Here is a 21,551-nt window from a genome sequence, read left to right as displayed (position 1 = left end):
ATGAAGATGGAGCATAGCCAGACTATATGATTTTGTAGGGATAGCTTTCTTTGGCCATGTTATTTTGAGAAGACATAATTGCTTTGTTAGTATACTTGAAGTATTATTATTTTTATGTCAATATTAAACTTTTGTCTTGAGTCTTATGGATCAGAATATTCTTGCCACAATAAAGAATTACATAGAGAAATATGTTAGGTAGCATTCCACATCAAAAATTCTATTTTTATCATTTACCTACTCGAGGACGAGCAGGAATTAAGCTTGGGGATGCTGATACATCTCCAACGTATCTACAATTTTTTTATTGTTCCATGCTATTATATTATCTGTTTTGGATGTTTATGGGCCTTATTAAACACTTTTATATTATTTTTCGGACTAACCTATTAACCCAGAGCCCAGTGCCAGTTTCTGTTTTTTCCTTGTTTTAGAGTATCGCAGAAAAGGAAAATCAAATGGAGTCCAATTGACCTGAAACTTCACGGAACTTATTTTTAGACCAGAAGAAGCCCATGGAGTATCGGAGATGGACCAGGAGAGTCCCGGTCTGCCCACGAGGGTGGGGGCGCGCCCACCCCCCTGGGCGCGCCCCCCTGCCTTGTGGACAGCCCAGAGGTCCACCAACGTACTTCTTCCTCCCATATATACCCATATACCTGTTGGGGAACGTAGTAATTTCAAAAAAATTCCTACGCACACGCAAGATCATGGTGATGCATAGCAACGAGGGGAGAGTATGATCTACGTACCCTTGTAGATCACAACGGAAGCGTTGACACAACGTAGGGGAAGTAGTCGTACGTCTTCTTCCCGATCCGACCGATCCAAGCACCGTTACTCCGGCACCTCCGAGTTCTTAGCACACGTACAGCTCGATGATGATCCCCGGGCTCCGATCCAGCAAAGCGTCGGGGAAGAGTTCCGTCAGCACGACGGCGTGGTGACGATCTTGATGTTCTACCGATGCAGGGCTTCGCCTAAGCACTACAATGATATGATCGAGGTGGAATATGGTGGCAGGGGGCACCGCACACGGCTAAGGAACGATCTCAATGATCAACTTGTGTGTCTAGAGGTGCCCCCTGCCTCCGTATATAAAGGAGCCAAGGGGGAGGGGTGCGGCCAGCCCTATGGAGGCGCAGGAGGAGTCCTACTCCTACCGGGAGTAGGACTCCCCCCCCCCCCAATCCTATTCCAACTAGGATTCCCAAGGGGGAAAGAGGGAGAGGGGTGGCCGGCCACCTCTCCTAGTCCTAATAGGACTAGGGGAGGGGGGGAGGCGTGCAGCCCTTATGGGCAGCCCTTTCACCTTTCCACTAAGGCCCACTAAGGCCCATATGATTCCCGGGGGGGTTCCGGTAACCTCCCGGTACTCCGGTAAAATCCCGATTTCACCCGGAACACTTCCGATGTCCAAACATAGGCTTCCAATATATCAATCTTTATGTCTCGACCATTTCGAGACTCCTCGTCATGTCCGTGATCACATCCGGGACTCCGAACAACCTTCGGTACATCAAAATGCATAAACTCATAATAACTGTCATCGTAACGTTAAGCGTGCGGACCCTACGGTTCGAGAACAATGTAGACATGACCGAGACACGTCTCCGGTCAATAACCAATAGCGGGACCTGGATGCCCATATTGGCTCCTACATATTCTACGAAGATCTTTATCGGTCAGACCGCATAACAACATACGTTGTTCCCTTTGTCATCGGTATGTTACTTGTCCGAGATTCGATCGTCGGTATCCAATACCTAGTTCAATCTCGTTACCGACAAGTCTCTTTACTCGTTCCGTAATACATCATCTCACAACTACCATATTAGTTGTAATGCTTGCAAGGCTTATGTGATGTGCATTACCGAGAGGGCCCAGAGATACCTCTCCGACAATCGGAGTGACAAAACCTAATCTCGAAATACGCCAACCCAACATGTACCATTGGAGACACCTGTAGTACTCCTTTATAATCACCCAGTTACGTTGTGACGTTTGGTAGTACCCAAAGTGTTCCTCCGGTAAACAGGAGTTGCATAATCTCATAGTTATAGGAACATGTATAAGTCATGAAGAAAGCAATAGCAACATACTAAACGATCGGGTGCTAAGCTAATGGAATGGGTCATGTCAATCAGATCATTCAACTAATGATGTGACCTCGTTAATCAAATAACAACTCATTGTTCATGGTTAGGAAACATAACCATCTTTGATTAACGAGCTAGTCAAGCAGAGGCATACTAGTGACACTTTGTTTGTCTATGTATTCACACATGTATTATGTTTCCGGTTAATACAATTCTAGCATGAATAATAAACATTTATCATGATTATAAGGAAATAAATAATAACTTTATTATTGCCTCTAGGGCATATTTCCTTCAATACCCTAAAAACTTCGGGGAGCATAATAGATCGGGAGTTCCGCCGCCAGAAGCCTCCGTAGCCACCGAAAACCAATCTAGACCCGTTCTGGCACCCTGCCGGAGGGGGGAATCCCTCTCCGGTGGCCATCTTCATCATCCCGGTGCTCTCCATGACGAGGAGGGAGTAGTTCTCCCTCGGGGCTGAGGGTATGTACCAGTAGCTATGTGTTTGATCTCTTTCTCTCGTGTTCTTGAGGTGGTACGATCTTGATGTATCGCGAGCTTTGCTATTATAGTTGGATCTTATGATGTTTCTCCCCCTCTACTCTCTTGTAATGGATTGAGTTTTCCCTTTGAAGTTATCTTATCGGATTGAGTCTTTAAGGATTTGAGAACACTTGATGTATGTCTTGCGTGGGATATCTATGGTGACAATGGGGTATTCTATGATCCACTTGATGTATGTTTTGGTGATCAACTTGCGGGTTCCGTGACCTTGGGAATCTATGCATAGGGTTTGGCACACGTTTTCGTCTTGACTCTCCGGTAGAATCTTTGGGGCACTATTTGAGGTTCTATGTGTTGGTTGAATAGATGGATCTGAGATTGTGTGATGCATATCGTATAATCATACCCACGGATACTTGAGGTGACATTGAAGTATCTAGGTGACATTAGGGTTTTGGTTGATTTGTTTCTTAAGGTGTTATTCTAGTACGAACTCTAGGGCTGTTTGTGACACTTATAGGAATAGCCCAACGGATTGATTGGAAAGAATAACTTTGAGGTGGTTTCGTATCCTAGCATAATCTCTTTGTTTGTTCTCCGCTATTAGTGACTTTGGAGTGACTCTTTCTTGCATGTTGAGGGATAGTTTTATGATCCAATTATGTTATTATTGTTCAGGGAACTTGCACTAGTGAAAGTATGAACCCTAGGCCTTGTTTCAACGCATTGCAATACCGTTTGTGCTCACTTTTATCAATAGTTACCTTGCTGTTTTTATATTTCCAAATTACAAAAACCTTTATCTACTATCCATATTGCACTTGTATCACCATCTATTTGCCGAACTAGTGCACATATACAATTTACCATTGTATTGGGTGTGTTGGGGACACAAGAGACTCTTTGTTATTTGGTTGCAGGGTTGCTTGAGAGAGACCATCTTCATCCTACGCCTCCTACGGATTGATAAACCTTAGGTCATCCACTTGAGGGAAATTTGCTACTGTCCTACAAACCTCTGCACTTGGAGGCCCAACAACGTCTACAAGAAGAAGGTTGTGTAGTAGACATCACCCACCACTTTGCTATTTTTCTCGAGAGAAGCCACTAGTGAAACCTACGGCCCCCGGGTCTCTTTCTCATATTATTTACCTTCACGATCTATTTTTATTTGCTTTTATTTTCAGATCTATTAAACCAAAAAAAACCAAAAATACCTTGCTGCAATTTATTTTATTTGGCGTTCAATCTATCAATATTTACAACTTTCTCCCGTCCATGTGGCATTTCTGGGGCCGTTACCCGAAAGGGATTGACAACCCCTTTAACACGTCGGGTTGCGAGTGGTTGTTATTTGTGTGCATGGGCTGTTTACATTGTGTTGCTTGGTTCTCCTACTGATTCGATAACCTTGGTTTCATATATGAGGGAAATACCTACCGCCGATGTGCTGCAACATCCCTTCCTCTTTGGGGAAAAAACCAACGTAGCTTCAAGCGACATCAAGGCGGTCCCGGGGGCACCCGAGGTGGGCACAACCCACCAGGGCGCGCCTGGGCCTCCTGGTGCGCCCTGGTGGGTTGTCCCTCCTCGGGACTCCCCCAAGGTGCAACCAGGGCCCAACTTGTTCCTTCTGGTCCATAGAAAATCTCCGTAAAGTTTTGTGGCATTTGGACTCCGTTTGATATTAATTTTCCGCGATGTAAAAAACACGGAAAAAACAGGAACTGGCACTTGACACTATGTCAATATGTTAGTACCAAAATAATGATATAAAATGACTATAAAATGATTATAAAACATCCAAGATTGATAATATAACAGCATGAAACAATCAAAAATTATAGATACGTTGGAGACGTATCAATTTTATTTTTTCCTTTCTCCTTTTTCTATTTCTTTCATTTTCATTTACTTTTCTATTTGTTTTTCATTTCATTTTCTTTTCATTAGCAGTAGCGCTTTTCACGGTAAACGCACTGCTACAATAATCTTAGCGGTAGCATGGTTTTTCTAAGATCGCTACTACTATTTGTAGCCTATCGGCTTAGTAGTGGAGATTTTAGTAGTAGCGTTTTTCCATGGAGACACGCTACTACTACATTTGTATTTGCAGCGTGGTTAACGTGCACGCGCTACTGCTAAATAGCATTAGCGCCCTTTTTTAACAAGCGCTACTGCTAAAGTTATGTGTATAAAGTTTTCCCTAGTAGTGTAATGGCAGCGGCCATCATGTCAATGATGGCTAACTTACTATGGGCTAGCAACCTCACCTTAGCGGCTAGACGCTTTACTTCGGCGCTTTCTTCTTGGGAAGGGATTTTTGGTCGCCAGTTAAACCGCTTCTCTAAAGGCGTGTCTGAGTATTTGGGCAGACCCCTCCGAGCTAGCTCGAATAGGGGGACGTCTTCGATATAAAACCATTCTGAGGTCCACTCTTCGGAATCCTTCTTTGGGGTCCCGATAGGGTACCCCGTCTCGGCTATGCACCATACTTCGGCTCTGCCAACCTCAAATATTGTCCCTCCCTGGGTGCGGGGAACAAGGCAAAAATATTTTCTCCATAATTCGAAATGGGCCTCGCATCCCAGAAACATCTCACAAAGGGCGACGTAGCTCGAGATATGCAGAATGGATCCAGGGGTGAGATGATGGAGCTGGATCCTGTAAAAATCTAGCAAACCCCTTAGGAAGGGGTGAGTGGGAAAACCCAAGCCTCATAAGAGGAAGGGCACGAAGCATACCCTCTCTTCCTTGTGTGGAGCAGGGAAGTTCTCTGTGAAAGCTTTGCCATTTGCGGAAGTTAATCTGGGGCGAGTGGATGCAAGATCTAAAGCAGGAAGATACCCTTGCGTCTCTAGGTTGCTTAATTGGAGACGGGATACTGAATAGCTTGCACAGTCGCCCGAGAGAGGGCCATGGGGGCATGAGAAGGAGCCTGGTGCACTCGCCATTTTCCTAGAGTTCTCTGATTTTTTGGCATCTCAATGGTTTGGGGATGGAATGTGTTGCCCATCCCGCTCCTGGCCTATTTAATATGCGCTTCTTACTTGTCCCATGAGGAGCTTTTCTGTAAAAGACTACTGCACTATCTGCCTCCTTCTGGTGCATGAAAGTCGAGGGGTATCATTAACCCTAAGCAAAAGGGTTGGTGCTATGGGCCCGACCGTACTTCGCCAAGATCGTCAGCAGCTAAACTATTGTAAAGCCGAACATAAAAGGGGAGAAGAACTCGCCCCGCAAGCCGGAGAGTTTGGGCGCGCGAGGCTACCAGGATCATGGGCCCTGGCGTTGGAGGCTAGTTTGGGGGCTACTGAGGGTGTCCGGGATTATGGGGTCCTTGGGCTGTCGGTCTAGCACTTGTGGGTTGGATAGCTGGGTTGCTCTATAACTGTTATTGGAAACCGAACTATAAGGTGACTCTGTGTGCATGAAGGAAACCTCTGAAGCCTTGGTGTGCCCTCCAAGTCATGATGGAAGAATCGACATGTTTATTCCTTGATGCTAACCGACTGTGTGTAACCCTAGGTACCCCTGGTGTCTATATAAACCAGAGGGTTTAATCCGTAGAGGCTAGAAGAACCTTCATCCTGCTCAACTAGGGTTCAGTTCATCCTATCTCGTGGTAGATCAACTATGTAATCCTCATACACACATCAATACAATCAAGCAAGATGTAGGGTTTTACCTATTCGAGAGGGCCCGAACCTGGGTAAATGATGTCCCTATGCTTCCTGTTCCCCATTGATCCTAGATCCACAACTTGGGACCCCCACCTGAGATCCACCAATTTTGACACCGACAGGCATCTCCAATGCAAACCCTCATATCGCCAGCAAACATCGGAACCGCATTGTCTGGACGTAGTTTGCCATCCAACGCCATCCCGCATTGGTCCGCAGACTAGTTTGAGTGTTCATTTTCTCGCAAAACTAAAGCAAATTAGGGGGCTTTGCGAGAGTGTGGACCACCATGATGTAAGACTCCGACGCCCACGGCCCACCCAAAACCACATCAGGACCCCGCGTGTCTACCCATGTCCCCTTCTCTGCATCTGGTTCCTCCCTCTCCGTAGCTGCTGTTGTACCACCCCAGCCGCCCGCCAAGCCCTTGCTGGACCTCCGTGACCTCCACCGCTCAGCTCGGTCGACGTTGTTAGTCCACACCTCTTGTCCGTCCACCGAGCAGGTACCATCTGCTAGTGCGGGGATCACCACGCCCGGCAAGTGTTTGGTGAAATGCTCGTGCAATTTTTTTGTCCCTTCTTTGAAGTAATGGATTCAGACATGGAATACATGTACGAGCACTGCGTTGAGTCGTCTGACGAGGAGGATTATGCGGATGAAACATCGATGATACAAGCGGTCCTTACAGAAGTGAGGTGTGCGGAAGAGCATGTTCTCAATTTCAAGGGATCGGTCAAGGGTCATCACATGACCACTGGATTTGGCAGCGGTCTCCATGTTTGCTAGGTTGACTGAAGGACAAGCTCCTCCTAGCAACTACACTGTCAATGTGCATCAGTAGAACATTGACTACTATCTGGTTGATGGTATCTATCCTCCATGGACTACATTCGCCAAGTCCATCTCTGAGATAGTTGGTCAAAAAAGAGCTCACTTTAACCAAAGATAATAAGGAGCTAGAAAGAATGTGGAGAGGGCATTTGGAGTGCTCCATGTCCGTTTTGCAGTTGTTCGTGGACCTGCTAAACAATGGGACCCGATGATCTTCAGGGGAGAAGATGACATGTTATATGATCATGCATGACATGATTGTGGAGGATTGATGTCTACTACGCAACTTTATTCTTGTAGACACATGTTGGGCCTCCAAGCACAGATTTTGTAGGACAATAGCAATTTTCCCTCAAGTGGATGGCCTAAGGTTTATCAATCCGTGAGAGGTGTAGGATGAAGATGGTCTATCTCAAACGACCATGAAACCAAATACAAGAAATCTCTTGTGTCCCCAACACACCCAATACAATGGCAAATTGTATAGGTGCACTAGTTCGGCGAAGAGATGGTGATAAAAGTGTAATATTGATGGTAGAAATATATTTTTATAATCTGAATAAAAAACAGTAAGGTAGCAAATAGTAAACGGGCACGAAAACGGTATTGCAATGCTTAAAAACAAGGCCTAGGGTCCGTACTTTCACTAGTGCAATCTCCCAACAGTGCTAACATAGTTGGATCATATGATTATCCCTCAAAGTGCAATAAAGAATCACTCCCAAGTTCCTATTAGCGGATAACAAAAGATAGGAATTGTTTGTAGGGTACGAAACCCCCTCAAAGCTATTCTTTCCGTTCGATCTATTCAAGAGTTCGTACTAGAATAACACAGCATATTCATATTCATAATACTCAACCCACACAAGGAACTATAAAGAGACCCCAAAGTTTCCATCGGAGAAAAGATAATAAAAACGTGGATCAACCCCTATGCATAGATTACCCCAATATCACCATGGGAATCCGCGAGTTGAATGCCATAACATATATCAAGTGAATCAATAAGATACCCCAATTGTCACCTCAAGTATTCACACCGCAAGACATACATCATGTGTTCTCAAATCTGAACATTCAATCTGACATGACAAAACTTCAAAGGGTAAAGATTCAATTCATCACAACAAGGGTATAGAGGGGAGAAATATCATATGATCCGACTATATTAACAAAGCCCATGATATAGATCACGAGAGAGAGAGAGAGATTAATCACATAGCTACTGGTACAAACCCTCAGCCCCGAGGAAGGACTACTCCCTCCTCATCGTGGTGGTCGCCGGGATGATGAAGATGGCCACCGGAGATGATTCCCCCCTCCGGCAGGGTGCTGGAACGGGTCTAGATTGGTTTTCAGTGGCTACGGAGCCCTGCAGCGGCGGAACTTCTGATCTAGGTTAATCCCGAAGGGTTTCGGAATATTTGGAAATTTAAAGTGCAAAGAGGGGGGGCGGGAGGCCACCGAGGTGGGCACAACCCACCTAGGCGCGCCAGGGGGCCCTAGCGCGCCCTGGTGGGTTGTGCCTCCCTTGGGGCACCCCCAGGTGCAGCTCTGGCCCGTTTGATATTGATTTTTTGCGATGTAAAAAACAAGCAAAAAACAGCAACTGGCACTGCGCACTAGGTCAATAGGTTAGTCCCAAAAAAAGATATAAAGTTGCTATAAAATGATTGTAAGCATCCAAGAATGATAATATATTGGCATGAATACTTCATAAATTATAGATACGTTGGAGACGTATCAAGGATGAGGGCGCAGATGTTGCCGGAGGTCTGAAATTTGAGAACATGGGTGATCCTATCCAACTTTCACATGAGAATCCGGTTATGTTTGATGAGTTTGTTCAGATGCATCAACAAATTTGGCATCGAGCAATTTATAAGCAGTTCAAGAAAGATTTGATTGAGCATCTATAGGCGGCTAAAGGGGACAACTAGAACATATAAAAGTTGGATTCAATTTAATTTGAAAACTTAATTGGATTAAATATTTAAATATTTCCACTCATGAAGATTTGAGATGCTATTGTTTGAGTTTGCGGGCTCTTAAAAACAGAGGTCAATATTTAGAGGACATGGTTGGATGACCTACTTCTGTATCACTGTCTGTGGACCGGATTCACGAATGAGTACAATGTCCGGTTTGGGGTGGGCTTGAAGACACCCATGTGGAAGACATTATTAACTTCAGTCCCAGTCCCGTCTTAGTGCAAAGTAGGCGTAAATCGGTTTCCCGCCTTCAGCCCCACAGCCGGAGCAACCTACTACTTCCCCGGATAGGATAACATCATCGGCACTGACACAGGACGGGGCTGCAGCTCGGACTCCTCCCATCCTGGTCTCCAGCCATGGCCACCGCCACCTCCCCGCTCCTCTCCCTCTCTTCCCTCTCGGCCTCCCTCCCCTCCCCTTCCCGGGCACCCGCCTCCCTCCCCTCCCCTTCCCGGGCACCCGCCTCCCTCCCCTCCCCTTCCCGGGCACCCGCCTCCCTCTCCCTCCGCGCCGTCGCCCCACAGGCCCGCCTGTCGACCTCCTACGCCGCCTTCCCCATCGGTACCGCACTTCCCTTCTCCCGCTCGAGTTTCCTCAAGAAAATTATGTTTATTCATCAGTGTCCGAGAATGCCTTTCGTCAGGTGGGTTTGGAGCCTCGGCGTCGACGGGAAGGTTGAGGAGGAGGGGGCTCCAGGTGGTGTGCGCCGCCGAGCCGCCCAAGACTGGAAGACAGCCAGACTCGGTGAAGAAGAGGGAGCGTCAGAATGACAGACACCGCATCCGCAACCATGCCCGCAAGGCCGAGATGCGCACCCGGATGAAGAAGGTATACAATGCCTAACGGCGGGCCTATCCCTTTCTCCATCCTTCAAGTTTTGCCACTAAAATACTTAATTTGCACTGCTTGGTGAAAATGGGGAATCGGTGCTTTGAGAATTGAGATAAGCACGTGTTGCTGTGTATGGGGGAATTTTCATGGGAGGGGAGTAGACTCTATACTGCAAATTAACCGATTTTAAGAATTTGTAAAATGTGTGTTGGTTTCTCCACTTGAAATACATTTTTGAGTTGCATTCTGTCATTCTGACATGCCTTATTGTCAATGTAGATGGATTTGATGTAGTATTAACCTACAAACGGATTAAATTTGATTGTACAAGGCGAGTGATTAATTGGATATTGCAAGTGGATTTATTATCGGAATATTGCCCACAAAACATCCGAAGAAGGGGACAGAAGTAACAAACCATCAAATTTAGTTTCCGTGACGTACTTCATCTGAATAATAGGTGTTATGTGTTATTTTTAGTAAATCAAATGTCATATAAGCTCCGTCCTGAATTAGTTGACACTCAAACGGATGTATCTAGCACTGAAATACGCCTAGATACATCCATTTGAGTGTCAACTAATTCCAGACGGAGGGAGTACTGGTTATTGGTATGAAGATGGTTTCATCTGTACAAAACATTCAGTTTTTTTAATTTAGCAATCAATCCCAGAAGTTTTCTTTTATATTGAGACCAAATGCCCTAAGCGTTTACTCTTTTATTAGGTTTTCAGAGCCCTTGAAAAGCTTAGGAAGAAAGCCGATGCCCAACCTGAAGAAATCATTGAAATAGAGAAAATGATCTCCGAGGCATACAAAGCCATCGACAAGACAGTGAAGGTTGGCGCCATGCACAGGAATACTGGAGATCATCGCAAGTCCAGGCTTGCAAGGAGGAAGAAGGCCATTGAGATAATCCGTGGTTGGTATGTTCCGAATGCTGAACCTGCTGCAGCTGCCTAGTTTCTGGGGGAGTCATCATCGTAAATTGCAGCAGTTTTTCTTTCATCACATCTTGCCAATTTTTGGCAGCATATGTTATTGAACGAGCTCAATAGACTGCCAGGTCTTCCCCATGGCAAGTGTTCTGGTACTGGCTACTGTGTTTATGTGCTTGCTATGCTCTGGCACAGAATTGGGCCATTGCTTGTCTTACATTCCCTCTGTTGTAAAACTTCAAACTGAATATACCTCTTGTATGGTGTATGCAGATATCTTCGGCTAGAGATAGTATGTTCAGTATATATACTTTCTCTCATTACCTTCTTCCATTGTGAAATGGATATGCATCTCTCACATCTGTTTTCTTTTGTACTCCAATCAGAAAATACGACCCTCGAAAAGACATACAGTATAATCAATATACCTCTTGTATGGTGTATGCAGATATCTTCGGCTAGAGATAGTATGTTCAGTATATATACTTTCTCTCATTACCTTCTTCCATTGTGAAATGGATATGCATCTCTCACATCTGTTTTCTTTTGTACTCCAATCAGAAAATACGACCCTCGAAAAGACATACAGTATAATCAATATACCTCTTGTATGGTGTATGCAGATATCTTCGGCTAGAGATAGTATGTTCAGTATATATACTTTCTCTCATTACCTTCTTCCATTGTGAAATGGATATGCATCTCTCACATCTGTTTTCTTTTGTACTCCAATCAGAAAATACGACCCTCGAAAAGACATACAGTATAATCCTTCCTGAGCGATGTATTGCTCTAGGCCTGTTACTACGAAGCTTTCTTATGAGATGGTTTTAAGATTCCCTTGGTTTGGTACCATTTTCATATCTTTACAGACATGACCCTAGTGAACTTGTATTAGACACAGTATATTTTAGATTGTTCCTACCTGACCCTCCTCTGTTTTAAACATTCGCACAAGATTGATTATCAAGAGATGACATAGACTGTTGGTTCTGTAAAACCCACCTCCTAGGAGGATTGTAACCGTACCCCTATCTTTTCAATGCAATGAACCGCAAAGGTCCTTTGTTTTTTCTTGAAAAAAGAGATGACATTTCTCTTAACTGGAGCCACCTAAGACTGGTTCAATACTGTTTATGTCAACGCGACCTCGTTTGAAAAGTATTAGTAGCAGTAATAGTCGTGGTAGTAGTAGATGATACTAGTAAGAGTAACAGTAATAATACAAACACATCATATCAAACATGATATTTGCATTATTACTGTGCTAGGTAGCATGATATCTTTGACCCACTCTATTCAGTGATTTAAACGCTCTTGGCTTGGTCGTGCTAACTGCTAACATATCTCGAGGTTCACAGGTTTGCATTTGTCCTCCTAGCGTCTCGAACACTGACCTGGCGATGATTTATCATTAGTCAACATGCGTTCAGGTGCCTAAGAGCTTCTACCTCGCCCAAGCCGATGTGGTGGAGGCGGAGCACCTCGCGGCGGAGGCACAGTTGGAGGCAGAGCAAGCGGGTGCTGCCTTCGCTACGCTTGTCACCGATTCAGGCCTCGTGGCCGAAAACCAGGCCATCCTTGACTCGCTCCAGTCCGAGCGGGAGGTGGCTTATCCACCTCCGCGACATGAGATGGGAGCGGATCTTAGCGGACAACAATGGGGAGGAGGAGATGCCGAAGATTCGCCCCACCGTCAATGACCACGAGGCCCGCAGCTCCGGCAAGGCGGGCATCGACATCTCCTTGAACTAGGAGTAGGAAGTTTGGTTCTCTATCGAGTATAGTTCTCTTTTCGATCTTTGTACGAAGGCCGAATCCACGTTGCATGGAATTGATGGTTCAAAACTGCGGACACAGACAAATGAGGGCCGGCCGGCTCATGTCTGCAGACATATAGGGGCGCAGATTTGTTCATCAAGGCCGATGCTCTAAAAGAACTTCGCCGTCGGATTCTTGGAAACTTCTGCGCCGCTGGATTGACATCCCACAACTTTGGTTTATCTTCTCAAGCTTAAAACCTAATCCCCAAACCCGTCAAGGTTCTTCCTCCACTGGCGGCGACGTCATGGCGTCCTCGGCTGACGTCATCCTCGGCTCGAGCTCGCCGCTGTCTAATCTCAAGGGGGAGGGAGCCCATTCAAAACCCAATGATCCAGATGTTTATGGTGACTATATGTTCCGAACTCTGTATTAGCAATTTCTAAATCACAGACGAAATTTATCACCTACTCCCTCCGTTCCGAATTACTTGTCTTGGATTTGTCTAGATACGGATGTATCTAGACTCATTTTAGTGCTAGATACCTCCGTATCTAGACAAATCTAAGACAAGTAATTCAGAACGGAGGGAGTACCAAGTAGCAAATGCAGCTTGAAGGGACATTTCTTTCAGCTCTCAGCATTATGTCAGGTGAGCTTAGAAGGAAGAAGTATCGATAATCTTGCTACTGATTTACTACCTGATTACACAGGCAAGGTCGAGCAATTTGCATACCTTCACCTTCATGACACTGATCAGGGATGCGGCACTGGAGTGTGCACCGAGCATCACTCATCCATGCATTAATGCATTAACTGTTGTTAGAAAGTTAGATGACTTGCCGGGGGGGTGGGGGGGGGGGGGGGAATGTTTTCATAGCAGCACATATATGAATCATCTATCTTAGACCTAATAACCTGCTAGGCACAAAAAGGAGACAAAATTTGCAGGTTAAAATCTTCTCAAGCCTGAGAGACTGTCCTATAAACTAGGTCAAGTTTTCATGAGGATATATAGCTATACATAGCTGTGCAAAAGAATCCGGCTGTGCCAGTTCTAACACTTTTAATTCATTTGTAATATTCTTGAGTCTCTAGTGAAGGGTGGCGCGGCCAGCTCTTCCTATGCTGTTACGCCTTACCCCCTCAAGGATTGAGAGATCATCATGCAATGTGAATGGTGCACTGAAAAGAGAGTTGCGGACATCTGGTTAGGAGCTCAAACTGCTAATATGAAGAGAAGTATGTAAAAAAAAAGATACATACCCATTGAACTCGAAATGGGCAAACTTTGAGTCATCTGAAATCTCAATTTCCACCCTTGCTTTCCTAGATGTCTGCTTAAAGAAAAAATGGCATTAAATACACTTGCACGTATCTTTTTGCTCGTGATCTTTCTATATGCCAGTGTTTTATGTAACTACATATCTGAGGGAAAGACATTCCTAGCACCGCGTAGGAATACCATACAATTTATAGTAGCGCCATTGGTACTGTTTGTTCTAATCTACGTTGCTATGCTACGTTAGGTCAGCAATTATAAACATGGGAATGCCAGAGTGCAAGTTGAGTACAAGGGTGATCTAAATACAGCTATATGTTACAGCTTAGTTGCAACTGGCTGGGTTAAGCATCTCTGACAGTTGCAGCGCAAGAAAAAAAATACCTTGACCAATACGAATGGAAGGCGGATGCCATTAACATTCTCTGCTGAGCTTTCCAGTGTTTGGTTACGTAACTTGATGTTTTGGAGATCATCAAACTTTAAATGAACAAGAAAGAATCATCAGGAGATATCAAATACACCGGTATATATATACAATACTACCTCTGTCCCAAAATATAAGATATTTTTGCAGTTCAATTTTAACTGCAAAAACATCTTATATTTTGGGACGGAGGTAGTAGTAAGAGACAACAAAACCAAAGAAAAGTTGCTGCACATTGTAAGCAACTTACCTGTTTTTCAATTTCCTGGAGGAGTGCCTTCTTGTTCCTAATCTTGTTGACGAGTTCTTTACGAACTTCCTATAAAAAAGATGGTAGCAATCAACTCATAATCATACAGGAATGGATTGCTGTGCATCTAACCTGCAAAGTAAGCACAAAAACTGACCTCAAGCTTCTTTATTTTTTCATATCTGTAATTTGAAAGGCCCATCCACCGTATCTCCTTTTTTTCTTTTGCAATAACACGAAGTGCAATGAGAACGTTGAAAGCATCATACACTCTCCGCCTAATATTCTTCTCATCAAACTACAAAGATAAATTTGTTTTCTTTTAGCACATAAGTTTTGCACAATTACAGATATGATTTTGTTTCTCCCGCAAAAAACAAATAAATATATGATTTTGTTTTTTGCAGTTTGATGAGAAATGGACTTGAAAGTTCTCGGTGTGATGTTGACATTTAGCTTTGGTTTCAGCGTTGTAGTGTTTGCTGTAACTTAATCGCCCAGTTTTCTGCTAGGTTGTTGTGTTCCAACGTTATAGTTGCAAAGACAGTAAGGTGGCGGTGCTGGTTAGAGGTTCTAAAACGTGTGGATGTTTGTAATAAGCTTCCTGGAACCATGACATTTGGCGGGCCGACACTCTGTATCAGTTCCATGCTAAACGAAATTGGGAGCCATGCTTCTTAATTCAACTTTTTTTAAAGTATATGCGAAAAGGGAACAGAGAAGTCCACATTATACAAATAATAGGAACAAACCCCTTGACCAATATGTGCCATGGACTTCAGCTCTGAATAAATTTCGTCTGCAACCTGTAATAGAAAGTAGCTGGTTGAGGTAGTTAATGACTCAAGCGGGGAGAAAGTAAATCAGTTCCCAAGCATATATCTTTGAAAGGCGTGTTATGTATCCGCAAAAATGGCATGGCAGCAATGTAATACAAGTATTGATTTTTATGCCTTTCAGCATTTAAATGGCAGGATAATTATTTTGCATTGGCATTCAGGATGCTCTTCGTGCTTCACAAGCAGACTGCACAGTTACAGGTTAGATAAAGCCATCCAAAATTACAGCAAAACTCCATTGATATTTAAACATGGCATTCGGGAGTGATTTATCATGGCCAATCAATGAAGGATACACGCGTTTGAGCTTTGGAGAATACCTCATTGTATGTTGTTCTTCCTTTGGCTTCAACTTTCTCACAAACTGCAAAATCATGTCAAATGCTCATCAGGTCAAAGTACCAGTGTGTTAGCAATTCAAGTTTACACTCATGACAGAAAAACATCTCGCATCAAAAAGGTTACAGTGAAACATCTAGTACAAGGGTATAACCCCTCTATTGCACATCTATGACCTCACGAAATTTCTATCAACGCAACTTCTTCTGACCTAGAACCAGTGTACACCAAAAAGTAACCGCAATGAGCAATGAGCTTTGCTATATACTGATACATCATTTGTAATGTCACCTACCATACTCTAAATCCCAACATGGCATCAAGCTAACCACCAACGTTTTCTTCCAATCTGACGTGCTTTGTTGTGCCGCTTCTGCAGATGGACTTCGACATCCTCATACGTATACGCAGGAACAACCTATCTAAGTTGGTGCACAGACATACATCAACCTTGGTCTGCTCAGATAAACATTCACTACTTGTAAAATGGTTTGGCAGCCCCCTACTGTGATAGTATTGATGGCAACAATACTCCAGCATAATACTGTGGAAGAACTACAGCTGATCATTACCACACAACAGCACAACAGAATACACCACAACAACCAAAAATCAGACAATTGAGGTCTCAACCACCGAACGCCCAGCCTGGGAACCCTCGCCCTCCCCCTCCCGGTTGCTCCCGCGAGCGACGCCGAGGGGAAACCCTAGCCGCCGGCCTTAGGGCCCCTCCTCCTCCCCACCTCTCCCCTTGCCGGCGCCAGTCGCGTTGACGGGCGAAGCCCGGTCAGCAGCGGCGGCGGCGAGGCCTCTCTTCCCCCGCTCGATGATAGCTGACGCGGGTCGGTGTGGTCGGGCGGCGGCGCGGCGCTAGCAAAGGGTGCGGCGGCGGCTGGTGCTGGCGGGATGGGCTCTGTGGTGCCCCCGGCGTGTTCTGCCCCAGAGTTGTGGCGGCAACCACAGTCGAGAATCACGTGGGCCCCCCTTCGGCGTGCGCGGGGGGCATGGGCTGGCTCCCGGGGCTTCCCCGTTTGCCCTTGGAGCGGATCCGAAGACGGAGGCCCTCCCTTGAGCTTCTTGCCTCGCCGGCCGGCGCTGGCGGCCTCCTCTAGCGGTTGGTGGGGCTGAGGATCTGGTAGGGATGGATTGGGGGAAACCCTTGGCTGGTTGCTGCGGCCACGATGCAAGAGGCGCCCCGCCGTCGTTCTCCTTCTTGAGGGCGGCATCGCGATCCTACCCTCACCCTCTCCTTCCTGTCCCAGGTGGAAGTCCAAAATCTCCGGATTGGGTGGTGACGGCGCTCTGGCGTCGTTTTCTTCTTGAAGGCACCACCTTGGGACAGCGGAGTGGTGGTCGAGGCTTCAGCACGGGATGTGGTATGTCGGATATTTTCATTGGTGTTCCCGCTCAGCTGCTTGCAGTTGAAGTTGATGCCGAGTTGATGCCTGCGAACGGCGGTGGCGATGTTGGGGTGTGCCGCTGCGTGGTGCGGTGGCCATGCTTGTTGTCCTCTTCCCGGCAACCAGATGGTCCTGGTCATGCGAGCTCAGGGGTGAGCGACTCTGCCTGTCGACGACGCAGTGTCCTCCGATCCAGGACTAAAGGGGGCCTTCTTCGAAGGTAGAGGAGGATGGCGGACCAACAATGGCTGGCCTCTAGGGAGTTGACGGAGCATGGCAATCCTCCTGCAGCGGTTCACTACCTTGTCTTAGTCGCATCGTGTGCTCGCTCTTGTTCGCCAAGCGCCTCGATGCTCAAGCTTGCGCTTGGTGCATTCGGTGCTTGTTAGTGGCTCCTTTGCTATCATGTATCCTTGTTGTTTGTGTTTCTTCTCTTTTCTCTCTTTTTTGCTCTTTGTTTTGACTTGTATGAACCTGTGATGTGGTGGTTGTTTTATAATACAAAGAGGGGACCTTTTTCGTCAACTGCCAGGAAAGATCGCTCCTAGCTGGCAGGGTTGCAACAGCCAAACATCCAGCCGCCTGCTTGCAGCCGCTGAATGACCGGCAGGCAAAGCTGCCGCTCCTAGACGCGTGCTCGCAGCCGCCAACCGCCCAACCGGAGAAGACGTTGTACTCCCCTCAAGCCGCCTACTTCCAGCGGCTGAGATCTCCTCAAGCTCTGCACACAACCGCCTTTGACTTTCCCCTCTCCGCCTCCGCGCTGTCTTTTCCTTGTCCATACAGCCAGCGCAACAGTAAAAGAATCTCGTGCCCCTAGAGCCGCAACGCGGTGGGAACACATGGTACGATTGACTTCACCTGGGCCGAGGCACGCAAGGCATGGTCAACACCGGCTGACTAATGGGGAAAGGAGCAAAACAAACTCTGGATTGTTGTGGGCTCTCGAAATTGTTGCTCTGAGGGCAACTCCAATGTACGACCCCAAACGGATCCGTTTTGTCCGCTTTTTGTCCGTTTGGGGTGGCAATGGGGCGGCGTCCGCCCGGATTTGTGGATGCGCCGGCGGTGCGCCCAACGCGCGGCCGCATTTCGGCCGCATCTCGTCCGCCAGAGGCCATTTATACTAAAATCAACCATAGCAAATAGTTCAAATCAAACAAAGCAAATAGTTCCACATCCGAAATAGTTTTACAACCCAATTGAAATAAAAACAATATCAATAGTCTTACAACCCAATCAAAATTTGTTTGCATGAAAAAAAATAAACCAATAGATCTACTGGTTGCCAATATGAGTCCACATGTGCTCAACAAAGTCAACCTCAAGCTGCACATGAGTCTTCCAATCACGCATTTCACGATGAAATTGGATAAACTGTTGAAAAGTTGCAGGAGGTAACTGCTCAGGCTCAACATTTTCACCCTCGAAATCGAACCCTTGGTCGTAGATGCTATCACCACGCTCATCCTCCACGATCATGTTGTGCATGATCACACAAGCAGTCATCACCTCCCAAAGCTTCTGAGTGCTCCATGTTAATGCAGGGTTTCGAACGATACCCCATCAAGATTGAAGCATAAAAGCACACTCCACATCCTTCCTAGCACTCTCCTGCATTTGGGAAAATCTTTGTCTCTTCTCTCCTTGCGGATTGGATATGGTCTTCACAAGAGTTGACCACTGAGGATAGATACCATCAACTAGGTAATATCCCTTGTTGTAATGGTGGCCATTGATCTCAAGTTGAACTCTGGGGAATGGCCTTCTGCAAGCCTTGCAAACACTGGAGAACGCTGAAGCACGTTGATATCATTGTGAGAACCAGCCATGCCGAAGAAAGAATGCCATATCCACAGATCTTGTGAAGACACCGCTTCAAGTATGACAGTGGCATCTTTCACATGCCCCTTGTAATGCCCCTGCCAAGCAAATGGACAGTTCTTCCACTTCCAGTGCATACAATCTATACTACCAAGCATGTGCCCGGAAAGCCCCTATCGGCATTGATCGCCAACAACCTCTCTGTATCAGCGATAGTTGGCTCTCGTGTACTCAGGGCCGAACACTGCCACCACGGCCTTGCACAAACTATACATTGAGAGGAGACATATGGACTCACTCATACGCACATACTCATCCACGAGATGACCAGTGATTCCATATGCAACCATGCGGATAGCCGCGGTGCATTTCTGGTAAGAAGAGAAGCCAAGGACATCCTCTTTGCACTCAAAGTATGGGTCATATCCTACCACTCCCCCCCGAATACGATTGAACACATGTCTCCTCATTCGAATCGGCGATGAAATTGATGTGGTTTGAAGAGTGCGGCATTCTCAAAGTAATCGGCATAGAGAAGGGTGTGGCCTTTCTCCCTATTGCGGTTCAAGGACGGAGCATGGCCAAGGATCGATCCCCTGAACCGAGGCCGCTTCCTACTAATGTGGTCATGGACGGCCAATGTAGCCACCACAAGCTCTTCATCATCCGAGGACGGATCATCCGATGAGCAAATGAAGTTGTGAAAGAAATAATAAACCCCACTATCCATTGTACCTTGTGAGCAAAGCGTCGAACGCCTTGCGGTCGTGGTGGAGACGTGGTCGGAAAGTGCACGTCATGCTCCCCTCGCAGGCAGCAAAGCAATGTTTGGGGTCGATGGTGGTGGTGGGCGCTCTGCCGCAATGCACGACCTGCCGGAAGTTGTTGGGGTCGACGGGCGACGCCGATGGACGTAGCTTCTCTCACACCGGCAACGAGGAACCACAAACGCTGGCAAAAAGCTTTCCGGAAGGCAGGTGTGGGACAGCTATGGCATGGCGTGGTTGTGGTTCGGACGGCCTTGGTGGAAGGCAACGCGGCCAGGAACGGGGGTGGTGGCGGCGATGGCGGGGGGCGAAGGGCGGAGGGAGGGCAGGGGAAGAGAAAAGGGACGGCTGTGCCACCGATGGGTGGGCCAAGGGGAGGGCGGCACGTGCCCCGCCCGTCCGCGCCCGTCCGTTTGGCCGCAAACGCGGCCCAAAGTTGGGCCGTGAATGGGTCGAAAGCGGACTGAAAACGGACATTGGTCCGTTTGCTCCCGCGCGTTGGGCCGTCTGTTCTGTCCGTTTACCCCCAAACGGACGCGGACGGACCATTCGGGGTCGCGCGTTGGAGTTGCCCTGAATCGACTCATATCGCTCCACCACGGAGCCACTTGCCAACAGGCCCACCCATCAGCAGATCACTCCACAAAGCACAGCACATTGACCAAGTCAAATTGTGGACTGAATCTCAACTTGAAGACACCAATTGATTGAGAGAGCTCCTGCACCTTCTAACCTAGATTGGCCATTCTACAATTCAGTTGGGGTAAACAAAGCAATATTCTCCGACAAAATCCCTCCACAAATGGAACCTACACCAAGATTGGAATCTGCTACAGCAATAGCCAGAGCAAAGAAAGCATTGGAATCCCACACATCGTCTATGAAGAACACCAAGCCCCGCATCAAATCGCCCAAACTGGTTCCTTCCAGAAACGTTCCACAAATACCCCAGCAATATATGCGCGACGAATCACGCTAGTTAATTAGCAAACACTCGAGCTTTAACCATGGCGCATAATCTGACCTATTTTGCTGTACTCGCGGAGCCCCCAACCGGTGATCCTCGGTGCCGCAGCCTTCTCCTTCTTCCTATCTTTATCCGGGTCAACAGCCTCCTTCCTTTGGACCGCATTACCGCCGCTGCATCAATCAAGAAACCCCCAAAAAAATCCCCTCCCGTAAAGCCTCGATACGAAGGATTTGATCAAGGAACCGAGAGCAAGGATGGGTGGTGGTTACCGATCGGGAAGCGGGGGGACACTGGAAGCTTCGAGAATGTGCACGCCGGTCAGGTCCAGTGCGGCGGGAGCGGCCGCAGCAGCTCCGCCGCGGGGAGGCGCCATTGCGGTTCGAGTGATGTTTCGGCTGGCCAGAGAGGGGGGAAGAGAGAGGTCGTGTAAAAGTCGCTTTTTTCACCCTTTACCAGAGTAGTACTGTAACTTTCAAGGAGGAAAGGGCAGGTCGTGGACATTTATTACCTGTTCACACCTGTAAATTTCAGGAAAAAAAGAATTCATGAGGGTTGAAATCCTACCAAATTAGAAATAATACCAAAAACAATACAAAATCCACTTGATTCAAATAAGCCCTTAAAACATACTACGAAACTACTTTCGGAACCACAGTGCTTGGCCGATTCATGCACGATGCATAATCGGACGATGTTCTACCGTGTGCCTTCTTACACCGATGGCTAGATTAACAACATCGTCCATAAATCATGCAGCCTACGTCGTGTGTACAGCATCGTTCTAAACACATACAGTGTGATAATAT

At 46.6% G+C, this 21,551-nt stretch overlaps 2 protein-coding genes and 1 long non-coding RNA gene across 4 annotated transcripts; 1 reads left to right on the top strand and 2 right to left on the bottom strand.

Annotated features, from left to right (window-relative positions):
* The first annotated feature begins 9,409 nt into the window (after positions 1-9,409).
* Positions 9,410-11,206, top strand: LOC125544563 (30S ribosomal protein S20, chloroplastic). Of its 2 annotated transcripts, XM_048708294.1 has the most exons (4): positions 9,429-9,518; positions 9,579-9,678; positions 9,761-9,945; positions 10,675-11,206. In XM_048708294.1, the coding sequence occupies exons 1-4, from the start codon at positions 9,474-9,476 to the stop codon at positions 10,909-10,911; spliced, it is 567 nt and encodes a 188-aa protein (XP_048564251.1). In that variant the 5' UTR covers positions 9,429-9,473; the 3' UTR covers positions 10,912-11,206. The 2 variants fall into 2 exon arrangements, with proteins under 2 accessions (XP_048564250.1, XP_048564251.1); XM_048708293.1 differs by having other exon boundaries at positions 9,410-9,678.
* LOC125544564 lies at positions 11,074-13,109 on the bottom strand. Its single transcript, XR_007299562.1, has 2 exons — positions 11,315-13,109; positions 11,074-11,139 (listed from the first exon to the last, which is right to left on the bottom strand). It is a non-coding gene; the product is annotated as an uncharacterized LOC125544564 (long non-coding RNA).
* Positions 13,110-13,582: 473 nt separating this feature from the next.
* LOC125544562 (transcription factor-like protein DPB) lies at positions 13,583-21,205 on the bottom strand. Its single transcript, XM_048708292.1, has 9 exons — positions 21,015-21,205; positions 20,800-20,915; positions 15,766-15,809; positions 15,359-15,412; positions 14,764-14,904; positions 14,607-14,675; positions 14,314-14,409; positions 13,914-13,984; positions 13,583-13,832 (listed from the first exon to the last, which is right to left on the bottom strand). The coding sequence occupies exons 1-9, from the start codon at positions 21,116-21,118 to the stop codon at positions 13,742-13,744; spliced, it is 786 nt and encodes a 261-aa protein (XP_048564249.1). The 5' UTR covers positions 21,119-21,205; the 3' UTR covers positions 13,583-13,741.
* Positions 21,206-21,551: the final 346 nt, after the last annotated feature.

The sequence above is a fragment of the Triticum urartu genome, chromosome 3 (genome assembly GCF_003073215.2).
Source record: "Triticum urartu cultivar G1812 chromosome 3, Tu2.1, whole genome shotgun sequence".
Classification (NCBI taxonomy): domain Eukaryota; kingdom Viridiplantae; phylum Streptophyta; class Magnoliopsida; order Poales; family Poaceae; genus Triticum; species Triticum urartu.
This window is presented reverse-complemented; position numbering and strand designations above follow the sequence as displayed.

Excerpts from the sequence above, each read along its gene's own strand:
- LOC125544562 (XM_048708292.1), bottom strand. The coding sequence starts at position 21,118 with ATGGCGCCTCCCCGCGGCGGAGCTGCTGCGGCCGCTCCCGCCGCACTG. Across the intron at positions 14,905-15,358 it reads TGGCACATATTGGTCAAGGG|TTTGATGAGAAGAATATTAG; the intron begins GTTTGTTCCTAT and ends TTATCTTTGTAG. Across the intron at positions 13,985-14,313 it reads TTCCATTCGTATTGGTCAAG|ACATCTAGGAAAGCAAGGGT; the intron begins GTATTTTTTTTC and ends TTCTTTAAGCAG.
- LOC125544563 (XM_048708293.1), top strand. The coding sequence starts at position 9,474 with ATGGCCACCGCCACCTCCCCGCTCCTCTCCCTCTCTTCCCTCTCGGCC. Across the intron at positions 9,679-9,760 it reads CTACGCCGCCTTCCCCATCG|GTGGGTTTGGAGCCTCGGCG; the intron begins GTACCGCACTTC and ends GCCTTTCGTCAG. Across the intron at positions 9,946-10,674 it reads TGCGCACCCGGATGAAGAAG|GTTTTCAGAGCCCTTGAAAA; the intron begins GTATACAATGCC and ends CTCTTTTATTAG.